This window comes from Physcomitrium patens, chromosome 3 (genome assembly GCF_059467195.1).
Source record: "Physcomitrium patens ecotype Gransden chromosome 3, ASM5946719v1, whole genome shotgun sequence".
Lineage (NCBI taxonomy): Eukaryota > Viridiplantae > Streptophyta > Bryopsida > Funariales > Funariaceae > Physcomitrium > Physcomitrium patens.
Window position 1 is genome coordinate 18,447,912 of NC_143412.1, and position 19,735 is coordinate 18,467,646.

Genomic DNA, 19,735 nt, shown 5'->3' on the forward strand with positions numbered 1-19,735 from the left:
GCTCCCGCCCTGGCCACGCGGCTCCGACGTGGCGGGGTCCCTCGGGGTGACATGGCCATGTTGGCTTGGCCTGTAGCTGAGGTGGACTGCCATGTCACTGACTGCCTTTCCATTCCTGTGTGCGATTCCTTTCTTTATGCTTAGATTTGTGTGAAGATTGAATGTAGAGGAAAATTGTTTACTTCCTAACACTTTTTAACAAGTGGATTTGAAAGCAATATATCATGCATGTATAAATAAATAAAAAACTGCATTAGTAGTCTATTGTGTCATGCATTATTAAGCCGCTATGTGGCACTCTTGACTTCCAATTTATAAATATTTAAGATCTAAACTCAATTGTATTATTTTATTTTTATTTTATTTTAAAGATTACCCTATGTTTGTGTTATATTTTAATCTTACTACATTTGATTTTCTGTAGAAATTGTACATTTATATTATTATTCTAATATAATAATTACTCTATATTTTGAATTTTTAAATATATATTTTTTATTAAATGCATATTGTCTATATGCACAATTCTCTTAATAATGACAACATTTGAAATCTAAAAGACAATGCTTGTGTGAAAATAGTTTGTTTCTACATAAAATCTTTCTATGAACTCTACTTTTTAAGACTAGAGATTAGTTTATATATGAATAATGTAGCCCATTTCTAAATATATTTGTCTTATATGCATATTCCAAGTCTATGAAAATAGTTTCATGTTGATGTTGAATAAAGAAAACAAGATTTGCATCCGTGTTTGGACTAGTTTGTCTCTTCTATTTGTTTAAAACTACAATTTTGTGCCATATGATCCAAAGAAACATACCTAATATACATGCTTGAGATAAAAACCAAACATCTAATTTATTAAAAGAGAAGTCTCAATCAAAAATTTGGTTTCTACTATTCATATATCTATCAATATTTTTTTTATAAGTCATAAATTTAGTTATTAAGGACCAATAATATTTATTGGGTTTGGAAGTAAGTTTATTCATAAGTCCAAAAAAGAGTTTAATATTTTTGTTACAATTACATTAAGACTTTGTAGTCTTAATGTAATTTAAAGCTACTTTAGTCATTTTTTTGAAATCCATCTACTTAATGTTTTGGCTTATTTAGATGAGAATGTTCTTGGTTCATAGATAAATTTTATCATAATACAATCTTCATAACTATACATCTATTTGACACAATTTTATTTTGATAGGTTTAGACTTTAAAAACCATGTATTCTCTACCACCTCTTTATACTGAACATAATCCAAAATATATATTTTATAAGCAAATATAACATCTTCTAAACTCAAAGATATTGAACATAACATATAAATTATTATTTTATATCTTCTAAATTCAAAGATAATCCAAAAATATATATTACAAAGCTGTATTATTTATGCTTGTTAAGCACCATCTAATAATAGCCAATTATGGAATTTATTGATTAAGTTTTTTATTGAACAAATCTTTCAGTTCTTAGCAATTTTGAATGTAGAGGAAAGCAAAATCAATCAATACGTTTATTTGTAAGTAGAAGCATTGGATCCTACCATAGAAACCTATTCTAAGTAGTATAAAAACAATTTAGATTAAATAGTAGAATGAATAATACCATAGTTGTCTATATTTTTTTAGTTTTGCTCCAATTATTGGAACTTGTGTTTTATATGGTGTTATTTTTCAATACTTATTTAAAGTCAAACCATAAATTACTAAAAAAAGTAAGTTTCATACACATTTCAGTCTTCTTAATTCTCATTTGCTGAAAAAAATTTAGTTGGATCCTCAAAAATTATAACTTTCAATTCATTTTTTTTCTTTAGTTTGGCAACACATAAGCTACAAAACTTTAGATTATGCCAATGTTTGTGTATTCACTCTAAGAAATTGTTTTTACCATACTCTTAATTTCACAAATGGCTTTTAAGGTACACATTTATATAACAAGGAGAAAAGATGCAAAAGAAAAATTATGGTTTTAAAAATGATCACTCTTCTACCCATACTAAATTTTATAAGGCACTAATAGTCTGTTTTGTATTTGAATACATGAATTAAGAATTTTTCAATACCATGTATTTGTAATCATAAGCCAAAAGTTGTGCCAAAACATTTACTCAAATTAATTTGAAGAAGCCCAAGTCTATTCTAAAAACATTATCTATATAAATCTCATTATTTTCTTACATTGCTAATAAGCTACAAATCTAGACTAATTTATCTATAATCCTAAAGCCAAGCTAAGTTTATGCATAATTTTAATTAAAAATGGTATATTAGAGTCCTCTCCTTTTGTAGTGAATGTTGAGCCATATAAATTTTACCATCTAATTTTTTAAACAAACAATTCTATACTTAAAACATGCAAATTCCTATAAAAAAATCAATAAAAAGACAATAGTCAGACTTGTCAAATTATTTCTTCCCAATTTGCACTCAAATAGAGAATTTTTTTTCTGATAAATATACTTACTAATGTAGAATTCTTTACTATAACTTCCACAATTTGTAAACACATTTCAAAAACCTTTATGGTTGGTATACCACCAACAAAATAAAAAATAATGATGTATTTTTGCAAGTGTAATGTTTTGGAAATTACAATATAAGAATTAATAAAGATTTTGGAAGAGTCTTTGTTTCTTCTTAGGTCTTTTTTAGAAATAAATTATTTTTTCACATAGTATTAGCATTAAATGCCATCTATAATATTTTGATTGATTAAATGAACTTCCTAAATTAAATTAAATTAAATAACTAGAACACACTCTATAATATCATCTAGTTTATTTTGAGACAATATCTAATACACATTTTATATAACTAATATGTTCAAAAACTAATCCCATTCATATTATTAATATGTTTAAAACTAGGAGGTGCATATATAATACTACTAAATCTTAATTTTTTCCTCTTCATATCTTCAAAAATTAAAAATTGTAGACATTGTATGTCCGTTCAATCAATATGGCATTTGCACCTTATTTCTTATTTGTGACAACTTCTTTTCTACTTAAAATCCATTTGGACTATAATTATATTTGTGGCTCTTATCACTATTGGTCAAAATTAGTCAAAATTCACTACAATACATCTGTTTTGTTATTATTATTTTATCAATTCACCACAACTTCTGAAAATTTAATAATATTTTTTCAAAATATTAAAGTCTGTAATAACATTATTTTGTTAGTTTTAATATATGATGGATTTTATATATATATATATATATATATCTAATAGTTAATTTAAGGAAATTCAATATTATTATATTAAAATATAATATAAATACAGTTATTTATAGATATTAAATCAATATTATTTTCTTACTGAAATTATATATTGTATCAAGTTTTCATTTCAAGTACATTTTTGACCGAAAAAACAATGTCAATTTTTAGTTGCAAAAATGTACAAGAGGTAATATATTGTATCAAATTTTCATTTCACAATTTCAAAAATGTACTTGAGAAACTCAATCAAGAGGTAATATACATGTATCAAATTTTCATTTCACAATTCATCTAGTTATACAAAAAAAGATTAAAACTAGCAAAAATAGCATTAAATCCCGAAATGAACTCTACTTACTTTCAAATTTTTTGCCTTAATTTCACAACTGAAATTTCCATAATTGTAAAAAATGTTATAAAAATCACCAAGATATTGAACATAACATATAAATTATACTAGATTCAAAATCACTATGTTATAATTGGAAATTCAACAATATTTGAAAAGTTTTATTTCTTTATCTTTTTATTTCATTTATTTCTCATGTTTTCATACTACCTTTCAGGATTCTACACTTGTCCCATGCGAGCCAAGTATTCTTCAGAAGTTTCGTTTGGGTGATTACAATGTGTTTCAAACCAAGAATAAAATGATTTTAAAAAGCCTTCTTTACAAACAAAAATCTGTATTAATCCATTACACCCATTAATTTCCACAATTAATTCTCTATGTCATCAACACAAAAACTAAAATTATTAGGACAATTCAAATGTAATAGTAGAACCGTTGGTTGGAAAAGTTAAGCTATACATGGGATTTAATAAGTTATAGAAATAAGTTAAGTCAAACCTAAATATCACAATTATTTCATTTAGTACATGTGCATAATACATTTATTTTTTTTTAATTTCTTAGAAACAAAATATTCATGTTAATGGGCATAACAAGTATAATATTTCTATATTGCTCACGAGGAATCTTTCAATATATTACCTCTTGATTGAGTTTCTGAAGTACATTTTTGAAAAAAGTGATTTGTGAATAATTCTTATGAAAATCAACTTTCAAGTATTTTAGTCTGAAGAAGCAATTAGTCATTCGGTTTTCTTTTAAAATTTGTGTATATCCACAATAAATGTAAAACTACATATCATGATGCAATTTTTAGTTTTGTGCAGTTTTCTGCTCTTTCAAAAAATTTAATTAAAAAGACACGGAAGCTTTTATTTTTCATTTATAAATTAATATAATATACTATTTAAATTTTTAATGCATGCTAAAATAAGATTCTATTGCTTTATTTTAAACATCATATTCTTAATATTGGTGTATGAATAAAACTATGCTTTTACTAGAGATTTGTATCCATTTTTTTAATAGAAAAACAACTCGTGTTGGTAAGTCTACCTTCTTCTTTTTTTTCTTTTTTTTTTTTTTTTTTTATTTTTAAACCTACGATACATGTTTGATGCTTTCATTGAAAATTAGGCCTAATGAACATAATGCAAATAAGTTTGGTTTGATGAAGATTAATTAAGAAAAGCGTTAGAAAGTTTGAGGATAAGAAAACAAAACCTGCTATACAGATCTGCTTTTCTGCTGATTGCATTAGAGTCAAATTCCTCTTCATGTTGCTCTTTTAATATTTTCTTAAGGAACATGCACATGACCCAAAAACTACATAATTTAAGTTGCTGTTTGCATGAGTTTTAATTTTTGTTTACATGTGAACCTTTTTCAATATTATGATGTAATATTTTGAAATTTTAGTTATAAATCTGGGTTTTGTGAATAAATAATATAACTTTTTTTTTATTTTAAATATTGTAACAAGGAATTTAGAAATGATTTCATCCTCTTTAATGTAACTTGAAATGTTTTTTTTAAATGCATGTCTGTGTGTGTATATGCATATGTATACAAACAATGCATGTTTGCATAAAAATTATCAAGACCTTAAAAATAAAGCATCAAGTCTTGAATACAATGATTACCTTAATGTTGTGTATATCTTGTTTTAAATTGTTGCTTATTTCACATAAATCTTTAACATGACATTTTGTAGTTCTATACAATTATCATGACAAAATTCAATTTTTGGAAGTTAACAATGAAACAAATTCACAGTGTGGCATATGCATTGCTTATAAATAATATATATATATATATATATATATATATATAATGAGTTCTATTTTATACATCAAGTAGACCAAAGAAATTCTTTTTTTATTATAATTGTTATTCTTGTTTGTAGTTGTTGTAAGAACAATGAACCCCAACACTTGCTAATTTTGGTGTAATTTATGCAAAAAGAATACATGAGTTTATAAAACACTCTTGCAAAGTTTTGAATTAATAGAGAATTATCTTTGTAAGTGTATATGATTTTATAAAAATATGCTACCAATTAGACTATAATTTCATCAAGTTGACCACCCTGGACATCAAATTTGTGCTTGTGAACATATGAAAATCAACATGAACACATGAATACAATGATTTTTTAATGAAAATAGCTGGGAATTCTATCAAACTGTGAAAATTCACAATGATTCTATTTTTGCACTTAAAAAGTAAAAAAGGTACTTTGAATAATAACATTTACCTTAATTCTGTTTGTTTACTTTTTATTAGGCTGTCTTGTTGTTTGCCCATAACAGTTGTATGCTTATATTCCTGAAACTTCTGTGTATATATATATATATAATGCATGATATGAAAAAAATTGAGGTTTAATAGAAAAAAGCCTAAATTCTGTAATGTTTTTCAAAAGAACTATACATAAATGCACATACAAAAAAACACACTTAAGTTTATGATATGTATATATATATATATATATATATATATATACATACATGCACAATCATTTCGCTTCAAATAAATTCAAATAAATAAACAAAAACTTATTCTTATTGTAATATTACAACTCACATGGTTTCTGAAGCTACTTCCAGTTTCCCAAACATCATTCGAAGGATCAGCTTCTTTGTAATCCAGCATCAAATGACTGCAGTGGATTTCATCAGGACTTGGCTTTGATGCACTTGGATTATGAGGCCTTGCATGAGGTGGTGCAATACCCACATGAAAGCCCTATCCACACAAACACACACACACAACTAAAAAATCAAAATCAAACCAAATAAAAATTAAGAATTATATATATATATATATATATATATATATATATATATATATATATATATATATATATATATATGTGTGTGTGTGTGTGGGTGGGTGTGTGTGTATATGTGTGTCATCCTTGATAATTTCAACTGTTCAAGATTCAATATTTGTACATTATGTAGAAATCCCTAAACAAAATTATCATTCTATTGTATGGATGTTGTGATACATTACTTTATTAGATTCGATTACATAATACTAAATTTTGTATGCTATATCATTATTTGAATGCATACAGTTGATGATTATATATATATATATAAATACAACAACAACAACAACAATAATAATAATAATAATAATAATAATAATAATAATAATAAACAAAAGAATTATAGCTATAAAAACTATTCTTAAAATTTAAATTTATAAAATCCTTACAAGGTTCAATTTTCAAGGTTTTGAATCTTTAGAATCTAGATTTTGAGAGACCACTCGTTGTAAAACCATGAGAGTTGCGTTGCTTACCTGATTAGTTAATTCACCCACACCAGATTCTGTTTCTTGTGGTTCTTCAATTGGTTCAACCAATCCATGTTCACTAAGCACTTTTTCCAGCTGCATGCTTTTGCCTTCGTAATTACTTAATATTCGTGTACATAGACATGCAATTAATATTCATTATACAGTATTCAGGTTTGAAAAAGAATTGAACATACATAGTTGATGAGTGGACCAATTGAGGATAACTGCATTGTACAATGTTTTCCTGTACTTACTTTAGCTCGCAAAGATACTTGAGACTCCTTGAATAGAGAGAATAATTCTCTAACCTGTGTAAGAAACAACACAAGTTGCTTATGAATGTTAATTCACTACACTGAATTATATTTGATACAAAAACGCAAGTTATAGGAAAGATTATGAAGTCAAATGTAAACAAACTGTATGTTGGTATGTGTTTGTAGACACATATGTATATATGACAATGCTGATATCTTTGAAATTGTTCCATTACAATATTGTATATTATAATATTATTTAATGACCTGCTTTTGGTTATCAATAGGAATTCTCTCAAGTTCTCCATCATTTTGCAAAAAATCTTGAATCGTCTCTCTCAGTTTACCCTTCACTTCTCCCCTAAACTCATCATGTTAAATAATTAAAACTTGATATGACTATCAATTGGAATAGCACATGTTTATATCCTTACATCGCTTTGTTTATGGATAATTACGTACAAGATTACATAGATTACTCATAATAAACCCAATAAGGCCACGGTGAAGCTCATGTTATATCAAGTTTTTTTGTTTTGTTTTTGTTTTTATTTTATGATGTACAATCTTATTGTGATTAAACGTAGATAATATAAGCAGTGATATGTACAACAATTGACCTGTTTGAGTAATTGAATCCTATTCTCTACATAAATGTCTTGAAAAGCACCACTTACATGACACTATGTGCTTAAATCATCAAATAAAACTCATGCAACCAATGCAAGTTAAATACTTCCAAAGTGTACTGAAAAGAGTATGATGTGAAGGACAAGAGAGTGTACAAAGTCTTTACGTTAGATCATCGAAGGACAAGCCCGGTCGTCCCTGCAAAGCATCTTTGAGAGCTAATTCTTGCTGAAGATTGGCAATTTCTTGTGCGTGCCGTCTGGTTGAATTGCACAAGCACAGAATGAGAAAGGTTAGTAACCACATGATTTGTGCAAATTCGGCTACATAAACTGGAACTAACTTGAGCTACTGAAAAAATTAGAACATCAATCACGGCATGACGCACATCATCTCCATGGATTCTGATGTAAAACCTTTCATTTAGAACACAACAATCTATCTTTTTATTGTGGATGGAGAATGTCCTGAGAACCTTCAATCTTTGAGCAAACCTCGATGCTTTGATCTGTACAACAACCACGACATTGATATTTAAGTCGAATACGGATGGGGTAACATCTCAATTTAGTGATAAGTGCTTACAGAGGCTGTCAATTAAGATTGCTTGAAATCTTCTTCAAAGCTATGGAGGTGATTGGAGGCACAAAATATTTACGGCTGTGAGTTTTAAGGTTCTGACGACGTACTGTCTCATCCAAAAAGTACTCTTCGGGCCACAAGCAAAGAATCAACTCTGTTCTGCAGTTTCCACTCAAAGCTTCTTTGAGGATTATGGAGATTTTACTCTGCCGAAACGGAACATATTCTTGGCCTTGCTTTATAGCATACACTGCCTGAGTTTTGAAATAAACGTTTGAATGAAGGTGAAAAACAATTTTGAGCTCTGATGACTTCCAAAACGAACCATTCGACTGAAGACTGAACATGGAAACTCAAACTTTTGTAGAGAAAACTCAGGCTCAAACTCAGGCGTCAAGTGACAGAAACTGAATGTTTCAATTTCACTACTTATTGCATGAGTAGATCCTTTGAAAGTAATAATTTTGAAACCCACAAGATATTCATGACGTCAGCGACAAAAAACTCTGAACAAACACGACTTGTTGAAAGAAAATTACTGCATGACCCGGGAGTTAAATTGTGCCATTGTGCAGTATGGAAAAATGAATACATGCCTGCTCGAGGAGACATAGGGACTTGTTGATGGAACATGCTTCCACTCTCATTCGGCCTCCTGTGCTTGTATTGGTCTTCTTCAAGCGTTCAAATCCAGCTAAATCCACCAGATTTAGCTTGGCAACTACAGTGTCGTACTCAGTTTTAAATCTTCCCACTCTTTTCTCCATGCAGAGAGTGAATATGGTATGAGATCTGCTAGATACCTGTCCAAAATTAAGTATTGTATATCAAACATGAAATACTAGAACGAAAATAATCTTCCGGTGGGTCGATGAGGAGGAAATAATGTCCACAACATCACACAAAGAGCACCACAAACTCTAAGCAAAACTTCATGAGGTACGCAATATATGCAACAACGAGTGAACATTGTTTTTTTCCCATCAACTGGGCAGTCTTATGCACAGTGTTATGTGATGTTCGGTGCTGTACCCCCACTACAACAAACATTTGACGAGACAAAATGTAGCAAAACAAGTTTGGAATTCCGAGTTACCTGATTGATTTGGTGACATGCGTAAGACCTTTGTTTCTCCCCTTCACTGAAACACATCAGTGCCTGTGCTTCAGTTTCAACTGGAATTTTAGCAAGACCTCTGATATATACATAGCCACTCTCCTCAATAATCATCAAATCCTTGCTTCTCTGGTTCAAAAGGTCATACATGCCCTGACGTTTGCAATTCCTGTTTCATGGTTAGCCACTATACTTTTGTCGAGCACGGACTTCTGACATAATGTTTACACAAAGTGCTCGACTCAACCTGCCCATTAGAATACTAGGCTAATGACTTTGGCTTCATGCTCATGTTTCCTAACAGCAGTACAGGAACGTGTAGATATATACCTCTTGATATATTTCCAAATAACTTATGTACAAAACAATGCCAGAACCAGGATCTGCTTCCTTTTCCTCGAAGATCTGATGAATTGCTCGTGCGATGAATCCTCGATGTGCATTGACCTTCCATTCCAGATGTCGGATGGTAAACATATCAAGGGCTAAAATGCAGAGTTTTTCACCTCAAACTACAAATGAAGCTCTTGTCATACTAACGTTCTAACAATTACTGAATAAGGTAATCGGCAACTGACATTGCGCCAAAGGCATTAAATTTTCATTCAGCACTTCTCTGCCTATTTATGCAAATTGGCCGTGTGTCACAAAATTCAATCAAAATGCTTTTGTGAACAAGCACCAATGGAGCCCCAATACATCTACCTGAATACACAAAGTATGCATCAAATCAACTTTCGATGTTACCTTCATGTCCCCTGCCATTGTATAAGTCTTCCCAGACCCAACTTGACCATATGCGATAAACGTGGCATTGTATCCTTCCAAGAAATCCTTCACTAGCGCCCTTCCACATGACTCGTAGACTTCCGATTGATCTGTGCTCTGAAGACCACACCACCAAAACAAAAATTATCTCCACAAGATGCTTATTTTAAACCTGTTTCCTAAAATACTATCTACTCCTCGCGTGTCATATTGATAAGCTGCATACTCTCACCACTGAGCTGCAAAAAGAACACCTTTAAGGTCCGTTTTGGGACATGTAAAGGTCCGAAACACTCCGTGTCTGAAATAATGTCCCCGAGGTCAATGATTTCATATCCTTCAGCATCAGAACGCTCCTCTCGAATTATGTGGCGAGTGTGTCACCATATCGCTCTGCGTTGCGATCATCAGTGAAAAGGATCTTCCCACTCAGGAGTGCTTAATCGGGTAGGATCGCTCATTTAATTATTCTACTTCCAAGCCCTTCGAGTCCATCAATACGAGACTCCAGTATAATTACATATACGTGATGTCAATACCTAAGCAAAGTTGAACCCTCTCAAACTCGTCCCACTATGCATGAGGTATCTCAGCAAAGATGGTCATGGGTTTTAAATCTCAAGTAAAAGACCAATCTTCATGTCTCTGACGTTTACAAAACCCATTTCCTTACACATGACTACTGTAGTCATTTAGAAGATACTTCCCGACTTGAGTTACAGACGTAAGTCAAATTGGGGGCGGATTACCATGACAAGCATAACCACTAAAAATTCTGTGCCCTGAACGAGAACCCTAAATGTGGAGGAGGAATGAAGATCCTGACCTGAGTGATGCTATTTACAGAGAAAGCAATCTGGTCAACAAAACTTTCTGGGGCTCCCCCACCGTTCTGCTTCAGCAAATCAATCAGAACGGTATTCGTCTGGTCTTCGATGTGAAACATTGGAGAGGGCTTTGCAGTTGGTCGTATCCTGACATGGACCTTGATGCCGATCGACGACAAGGGTTCACCAGAAGGCATCTTTCTCTCGATTCCTTCCTCAGGGTTTTAAAATTGCTGTATCCTATCAAGCTATTCCAAATGGTAGCCCGACCTGTTTCTCAAGTCCTCTTTATCAACCAGAACAGGTTCACAAATTGACATTTACTGATCCATAAGGATAACAACACAAGCTCTTCTCAGCCAACAGTATACATCAAGGGCTCTTGAATCACGCAAGGAAATGAACTACAACAACAGGCCTTCGAAGACGACTCCGCAACTTATCAGAAATTAACAAGTTGGGCTCTGCTTGCACCGAATCAAGACAGAAACTTGGACATGATAGAAAGCTGCAAAACAGGGGATTTTGAGTGTGCATGAGATTTTGCTAAACATGGGTTGCAAACAGGAAATGTGCAAATGCCAACAACGATTCCACAAATTCAACTTGTGCATAGATTGTGCCTCGAATCGCATCGTTTCCGGATTCGCCAAGGAAACCACGAAATCACCGACATGGAATCTGTGCTTGCCACGCCCCTTTTCGAACTTGCTCTGCAAAAAAATTTAGTTCATGATTTTTTTATTTCACGTGCATATTTGTGCATACGAATTTTATCAAGTAAAAAAACAGCCTCACATTGTACCTAAAGCTTGGCGCATTTAGCAATCAATATATGTTTACTAGAGCTTGTTGTGATTGCTTTCTTTTTCAAAGCAATTAAGTGTATTAATGTCCTAAATATCTTAACAAGCAAGCAATCACTAGTGTGAATGAATAGTATATAAGATTGTTTGTTTTAAAAGTGATTTTTTTTTTTGGAATAAGGGAATATTTATTTTTATTTTAACTATGTTGCCATGGAATTCAAGTGCTAGTAATAAATAAGATATCACGTTTAATATCAATATTTTGGTAAAAGAATATTGGATTTAGATTTTTTTTGGTTAAATAAAAACAAAAAAAACAAACTAACAAACAGTTATATAAAATATTCTTTTTCATATGTTAGAAACCTCGTTTTTTTTAATATTACTTGATATCTAATATACAAAAAATGATAATAACAAATAAATATAATTAAAATTTTGGCATATTCTTAAATCTTTTGCTTAATCATGTAACTATACTCTATTATACATTATGATAGTATATTATCTCAACTATGTAAAGGTACAATGCTAACTGTCAAATTGCAAATCTAAAAAGACATCTTTCAATTTTATCAAGAAGTTTATTGATAATTTTTTCAAACAATCTTCTAGTCTCTATCAAAAAAAAAAAAAAAAAAAAAAAAAAATTGTACATAAATTTAAAATTATTTCTTCAGCATATTTATATGTATGGTATCTATTATATAAGACAACTTGGATAAAGAGAACAAAGAGATAAAGAAATCTTCTAATTGGTTGTGAAGAAGATGACATGGAAAACAGAGCCCAATGGCATGGATATCCGCTAGTATAATACAGCATATAAATCATTATTATAAAATAATAAGAATAAAAAATGACAATAGTAAAAATATTTTTATTCCAAGGATAAATTAAATTTTACATGAAAAGAACTTTGATTGTCTTAAAGATAAGAGATTTATCTTCTATTGATTGTCTTTATACAAAAATTTTGACCAAATTCTATAAAATATAAGTAACCATAATTTCTCCAACAAAACATAAATATATGTCTAATATAAAATTATGCATAAAAAACTAATAAATTATTTACAAGTAATAAATTAAAACATGTAAGTTTTTTTAAAAAATATATTTTATTTAACAATCAAAATCATCTAATAATAATGTTCTATTTAAAATACACAATCTATAATATGTACTAAACACATCTTTGATGTTTGAATGTAAAAAACTTTGAGATAAAATCAAAAGGGAAGAAAATAATTCAAAAATACAATAACATTTAGTTTACATAAATTTCTTGTGTAATACTCTTGAAACATGATTAAATTTTGCTTTACAAAATATAATCTGATAAAATTCTCTTATAAAACAGGTTCAACCTTGAATTTATACGTCCATAAATTATATATTTAGAATGGATTTTAAAATGAAATACAGATTTTGTATTTTGATATAAATACACATATATTTTTTTGAGTAAAAATTATCTAACAATGATAAGAATATATTTTTTCAAAAAATATTATTCACACCAAATTGTCAGTCATTATGTATATGTTTTATTTTATTTTAATTATTCTATTGTGATATTATCACTTTTTTAGAGTTATTTTTTTATGCTATTTTGGATATTTTAAGATTTTAAAGATTATCATCTTTACTTCATTATATATATATATATAGATAAGATTTTATGCTATATGCATATTCTTTAGCTATTCCTAGCTCCCTCTCCACAATTAGACCCTCTCTCTTTTATTACAAAAGAATCACAACTCCAAAAACAAACTATAGAAATAAAGCATGAGAGTGAGAGAAAGAGAGAGCTAAATGGAATCCATTGCAAAAGAGTTCCTAAACCAAATCTTTAAAATCCTTAAATAAGACACTAACTCATGATAAAAAAAAGTGTCATTAAGATTTAGGGCAAACATGACTTGAAGAGCACAAACCAAACAACACAACTTGGGGATAAAAAACATTGTTAAAAATAAGGAATTGTTAGATTAACCTAGGCATTTACTAAATTGATGCACTTATCATCATTGGTATAGGATCCAACCATTTTTCATTGGTTTTAAACCAATGCAAATCTAGCAATGGAGATTTTTTTGATGATTATTACAATGGTTGGATTAATTTAGTAAATACTTGGGTCAATTTAACAATTTCCTAAAAATATCACACGAAAGTACATCAATGCTATACATCCATCTCCAAGTACAAAGAGCTCATGGTATATCTCATTAGAATCGTCACCTCCCTCCCAAGTATGTACACAACACTACTTACAAATTACATACAATACTCTACACCCAAATACATACAAATACAATACATAAATTACATATAGTATGATGCACCCCAAATACACGTAGAATACGCACAACACATCCTCAGCAGGCTTAACTGCCGTCGTGAAGCAGCGGCCATTATCAACAACAGCAGGCCTTTTCGTAGCCCCATAAACCCCATAAACCCTGCTGAATTCGCGCTACTGAGATTGCTGGAGTGGATTTTGGTCACTTCCATTGTTTCAGTTTTTGATGCAAATAGGGTTTGCGTTATGGGTTTAGCTTTGATTCTTGTGAAGCGTTCCTTTGCTTTGGGTTTATAGAGAAACACAGCTTCATAGTTTGTGGTGGTGGTGGTGCTTTCGCTTGATATCCACCGTCATCGTCTCTAGCTGGTAGGGCCTCAATTTCAGTTTTGCATTTCTGCTGTTCTTTTGTTGACGATTTGACATTGCTGTGTGGTTTTTTTCATTTAGTGTTCCACACCGAGTTATTCTGCTTTCTTTGTAGAATAGTCTGGCATTGTTTTTTCCTGAGGGAATTCTTGCATTGTAGCAGCGCTTTTAATTTTTTTTTAAAATTTGTTTTTGTTTTTATTGCAATGAACCCACTATTGCTCTGCCACTTGCGATTCGTTATAACGTCTACATTTTCAGTAGAGACTCTGCCGCTGGTCTCTCTTTGAGCTTCTGTGGTCACCTTATTTTTGTTGTTTTACTCCCGCTGTGTACCACAATTGTCTAATACCACTAGGTACTTTGCAGTGGTGTAGATTGGTTGGTGAGAGTTATGGATGCTGCGGTGGCTTCCTGCAGCTCATCCTTGGCTGTTTCACGAGGACATCCCCTTTGTTTTCATGCCGCTCGTCCCGAAAGAATTGATTTTGTAAGTTTGTTACAGTTCGTGCAGAACTGAATTCTCTCTGTCGAATTTTCTGCTCTATGATTTTTCGTACTGTATGCTTGGTGCAACGTTTTGGATACTTCGAGAATGAGGTTTTTGAATTTCATCTGATGGTAGTCTTCTAATCTCAGGGTTTCTTTTCTCCTGCTTGACTTTGGTACTGGCAAGTGGGTCTTTATAGACACAATGTGAGTTGTTTTGTTACATTGACTTACCTGGGTAATCCTAAACCTGGACGTAGAGACCTCAAGCAGTTCCTTGTCGAAATGGTTTGGGATTCAAATTGACGGCTTCAAAGCCTCTCTTCACAAGGAAGACTGTGGTTGCGTTGGCCACGGAATCGGGAGATTCAACTGCCGATGGAAGTGATTCGGCAGTCCAACCTAGTCGGAAGAAAAAACGCTCTAAAAAGGCCAAGATTAGCAAGGGCTCTTCTGGTGGTCATGAAGAGGGAACTGACGAGGAAGAGTTGGAGGGCTGGGATTTTTTTGGAGAACTAGAGGAACTCATTGCAAAAGGTGGTCCAGAATTAAATGAACCTGGGGGAGTAATGTCTGAGCCAGGCATTTCGGACGGTAAGGTACCACTTACTTCTGAACAATGTACAAATATATTTCATTTATCTTATGACAGTTGGGTCATTTATGAGGTCACAACATCAGAGGTTCGTTAATTATCTTCACTGGCGTGGACGAGATTCTGGAGATGATTTCATGTGGTTTTTATTTCCAGCCTTGTGAAATGAAGCCAAGAAATAGAGTGAATGTAAAGAGGTAGCTTTAACACTGCCTTATTACGAAGGTAGATGCTTTTGTTACATCTTGAAAACAGAGGTTTGTGAACCTATGAGCCGTAGTTTCATGGGGATTGAAGATTCTGCGTGTTCAGTCGAAATTGAAGATCATGGGAGTTTTATCCTTCTTTGCCACATTCTATGATATATTTGTGCAGTGGGCATTACCATGAGGAGTACCAACATCAATATCCCATTGTCTCCGAGAATTACTCTGGGGACAGGGGCAGCTAGCCGTTCGATTGGAGGTCGACGTGGGAGTAAAGAACGCAATTCAAGAGAACAGAACAAGAGTGCTGATATAAACAAAGACGACGATGACATTGATTGGGACAATCCAAAATATCAGCAGAAACCAGACTGGATGCATAAAGAAGTCTGGCAATCTTTCCTTGAGCAGAGTATGAAGTCTATATGCACTTGCTCATGTGGGCTGCAAATATGAAACCTTCTTTTGTGGGATAAAAATACAGCAGTGTAGTTTGAATGGTGTAGTTTCGTATCAAAGACACAAGACTGAATGCACTACTGGTTGGTCTTTCAGAAGCAGAAGAAGATGACGAAGAAACACCACTGTGGATGGAGGAAGAGGATCCTTCATGGCCTGATGAGGCTGACGATGGATGGGGCTTCAGGACATCTCAGTTTTTTGATAAAGTTACTATTAAGAATAACTCAACTGACGAAGATAATGACGACGTCGATGACGAGGACAAGATTGATTGGGAGGCTGAAATGGACGACGGAATTATTAAAGAAATTATTACCGCTGAGTGGGAAATGCATGTCTTTGCTACTCCCAGTCCCTTGGTAGTGTACGTGTTCGCTAGATATGGCCCCAGGTTGGTTATATCTCTTTCTCCTCTGCTTTTTGAGTTCAGTTTTAAAAGTTATTTTGATATAGAGAGTGGGAAGAATTGGATGTTGAGGACGCGGAGACCACTTTTGTCATGGGCATATGCACTAGATTATTTTATCTTTATTTTAAGCTTGTTATTATTACTTGCTCAAGTTCAGTTTCTGCAGCCAACTGATCAGAGGTTTACTTGTAAAAACTGGAGCATCGTATTCTGTTAAGCTTTTCAAATAGTAGCGTGGGACATTGTAGTGTTATTATGATCCCTCTCTTCTCTGTAGCCTCTTTAAGTGTATTGAAAAAGTAGTTTATGTGGCTTTTAGGAGTCTGGACTCTTGGAAAACATTAGCGGAACTGCAGAAGGCAGTGACGTCAATCTGGGAGTCGGCCAAAGCTCCTCTCCGTGTGAGTGACCTCTAAACCTTTCCTTTAACCGTTGAAGTTTTCTGTTGGTCAATTATTTAGGATAAGTTCTGTACATTCTCGTTGATCCTGCTTTGACAACTTATCATTCACACGATTATGGGAAAGTGGCCTTTTACCTTTAGTGGTAAACAGATATTTTGAGTGAAATAGCTATTGTTTTTCTATTGTCGCAAAATGCATAACACCAAGTAAGAGATATTCGTTGTCAGATCATTTTTACTTGCAATCGGTGGTAATGTTTAAAATGTCTTGTTTGAACATTTGGAATGTTTGAAAGGATTATTTGGAACCTTCCTGTCCTGCAGGCCAAGCTGTTGTAGGCTACTGAATGTTATGATGACCGTTCTCTTCATCTGTTGCTTTTTATAGCTGGAAGAGTGTTTTCTTGATATAAGGTGAAGTTATTGGTTTTGTGCGTCATTGCTGGTTCATTAATTAACTTAAAGTTGTGTTCATGTCCAAGCAGGCTGTGAAAATAGACGTTGGTTTGGAGGTTGACCTTGGGACTGCTCTCAACATTAAACCAGATGATTGTCCACAAATCTTGTTCATCAAGAATGGGAAAGGTTTATATAAGCTTGAAGGTATTTTTTTCACTCAACTCTTCTTTGCGTATATTTTATGCTCAAAACCCTTGATAGAATACGTAGGGGATGTTGTACTGAAGGTTCGATCTTTCTGTTTAAGACGTTTCCGTCAGCTTGTGTAGTTGATCTCTTCCTGATTGTAGATTTGGAAATCTCTACAATCAAGAAGCATCTTCACATACTACGTGTAGCAGTTTTAGGCAACCCGTGTGTAGCAGCTTGCTGATTGCAGATATTCCCAAGTAAAACTTGTTAATAAACGCGTAATACTTAGGAGTCTTCTACAGATCACAGAGAAATTGATAGCCTTACTATGTAGACTAAGATCTATGTTGCATTTGTTTTTGTTCGCAGAGAAAAGAACATCAGAGGAGTTGGTGCAACTTATTACACATCTCTTTTACAACGGTGCTCAACCATCTTTTCTAAACTCTACCCGTAGTTCTGCTGTTAATGTAAAAGGTCTATCGTGGTAGTGGACTGACCTGGCGAAGCTTGACCTCTTGGAAAACTAGTGGACGTGGCAAACTGCGACCAAGGTTGGGCCACATTATTAAGGAGTTTTTTTATAAATATGCTTCAGTTTAGGCTTTAGTAAAAGCAAAAATTTTCTTCAGCTTCACGAATATGATACACGTCGACTCATTCTGAGATTATTGCGGTTTTCTGGGCATATCGGGAAGCCTGAGGTCCTTTGTTACGTAATCAATATGAGTCACATTTGTGTACACCATATAACTTAAGTCGTCATGCGTTGTCATTAAAGTATAAATCTTGAAGGTTTTGTCTTTGTATTTAAGCTCAATGAGCGTGGCAACCTCGAGAAGACTCTACTTTTTTCAACAATGAAGTCGTGGACCCAGGGGATTAAATGTTTTCTAAAGATATTGTTTGGAGCTGCATTGGGAGTGTGCAGTCCCTAATTTCTTGCCCAACCCTTAAACGCTGTCTCAAATTCAGGTGTGAACCCTGATTTAGATTTAGGGTTGAACGGCGTTTGTGGTTTTATCTTCCCATTGGTAGAATCTTTATCTCTCCCCCATTATATTTCAATTAATTAACCTTTTGGATACAATTGCAGTAGCAAACATGTGTGGCTTATTTCACTATAAATGGTTTATGAAGTGATTTTGTATTCAAATTCTAGTCTTGGTTATTCATAAAAGATGAGTGGGAATCATTGCTCTTTCTCTCTCTCTCTCTCTCTCTAAATCTATATATGGAATTTTATGTTTATCAACAGTAATGAGGTGTGGTCTTCACATCATTGGATCTTTCTTTCATTGTTGAAGAATCTTTGGCCTGATTTTTATAAGCTCATTGGTCATTTATGGATCCTTCAAAACAGAAGAATTTATTTTATTTATAAATGTCTTCGGTGTTGTGGTTTTAAAAGTGTTAAGCAAAACAAAAAAGGAAATTATTGAAATTTAAAAAATACAATTCTGTTGCTGATGGCTTTTGAATATTGTTCATGTTTCAAGACTACATAAAATTTGTTAAATTTTTACTACAATTGAGTATTTCTTTTATCAATTGTAGTAGATAAATAAATAATGGTTTACAAGATATGGTTGAAAAATTTAATGTGCTTGGGAACTTAAAAAGTAGTTATATATTCTTTCATAATTTGAAAAATAAAGGCCATAGGAAAGAATATCATTTAAATTGTTGAATTTACTACAAAAATGTTAAAAAAAATCATGTTCATAAATGGTAGTTGGAATTTCAACATATAAAATTGTATTAAGATGTACCTTTAGTTAAATTGATCCAAGTCAAACATAAGAGAAAGAATTAAGAATGAGTATAAATGTATTTTTCATTAAAAGCAATCTTGTGTTATAAGCTATTGAATTGATAAACATGCTAAATGACATTTAAAAATTAAAGCATTAAATTGAGATTGTAGAAAAAATTACCAAATAATGTAAGAAAGTTAATTATGTTTTTTTTTATAATAAAATTTGTATATGTAATTAAATTTAATGAGATTTC

At 32.1% G+C, this 19,735-nt stretch overlaps 2 protein-coding genes across 12 annotated transcripts; one reads left to right on the top strand and one right to left on the bottom strand.

Moving 5' to 3' along the window:
- Window positions 1–3,590: 3,590 nt before the first annotated feature.
- Window positions 3,591–12,190, bottom strand: LOC112279429 (kinesin-like protein KLP1). 11 transcript variants are annotated; one of them, XM_073532419.2, is made up of 19 exons: window positions 11,884–12,190; window positions 11,702–11,791; window positions 11,078–11,586; window positions 10,231–10,368; window positions 9,814–9,930; window positions 9,463–9,636; window positions 8,959–9,169; window positions 8,474–8,616; window positions 8,201–8,292; window positions 7,951–8,043; window positions 7,422–7,515; window positions 7,092–7,205; window positions 6,901–6,990; window positions 6,175–6,336; window positions 5,846–5,925; window positions 5,232–5,304; window positions 4,813–4,886; window positions 4,231–4,315; window positions 3,591–3,920 (listed from the first exon to the last, which is right to left on the bottom strand). In XM_073532419.2, exons 3-19 carry the CDS (start codon window positions 11,273–11,275, stop codon window positions 3,807–3,809), a joined length of 2,052 nt encoding a protein of 683 aa, XP_073388520.1. In that variant the 5' UTR covers window positions 11,276–11,586; window positions 11,702–11,791; window positions 11,884–12,190; the 3' UTR covers window positions 3,591–3,806. The 11 variants fall into 11 exon arrangements, with proteins under 11 accessions (XP_073388520.1, XP_073388529.1, XP_073388522.1 ...); XM_073532428.2 differs by lacking the exons at window positions 11,702–11,791; window positions 11,884–12,190 and having other exon boundaries at window positions 8,959–9,158; window positions 9,463–9,508; window positions 11,078–11,695; XM_073532421.1 differs by lacking the exons at window positions 11,702–11,791; window positions 11,884–12,190 and having other exon boundaries at window positions 7,152–7,205; window positions 11,078–11,695.
- Window positions 12,191–14,309: 2,119 nt separating this feature from the next.
- LOC112279387 (uncharacterized) lies at window positions 14,310–18,542 on the top strand. The gene is made up of 8 exons (XM_024513777.3): window positions 14,310–14,567; window positions 14,937–15,057; window positions 15,317–15,650; window positions 16,027–16,269; window positions 16,413–16,710; window positions 17,048–17,129; window positions 17,617–17,734; window positions 18,092–18,542. The coding sequence occupies exons 2-8, from the start codon at window positions 14,962–14,964 to the stop codon at window positions 18,211–18,213; spliced, it is 1,293 nt and encodes a 430-aa protein (XP_024369545.1). The 5' UTR covers window positions 14,310–14,567; window positions 14,937–14,961; the 3' UTR covers window positions 18,214–18,542.
- Window positions 18,543–19,735: the final 1,193 nt, after the last annotated feature.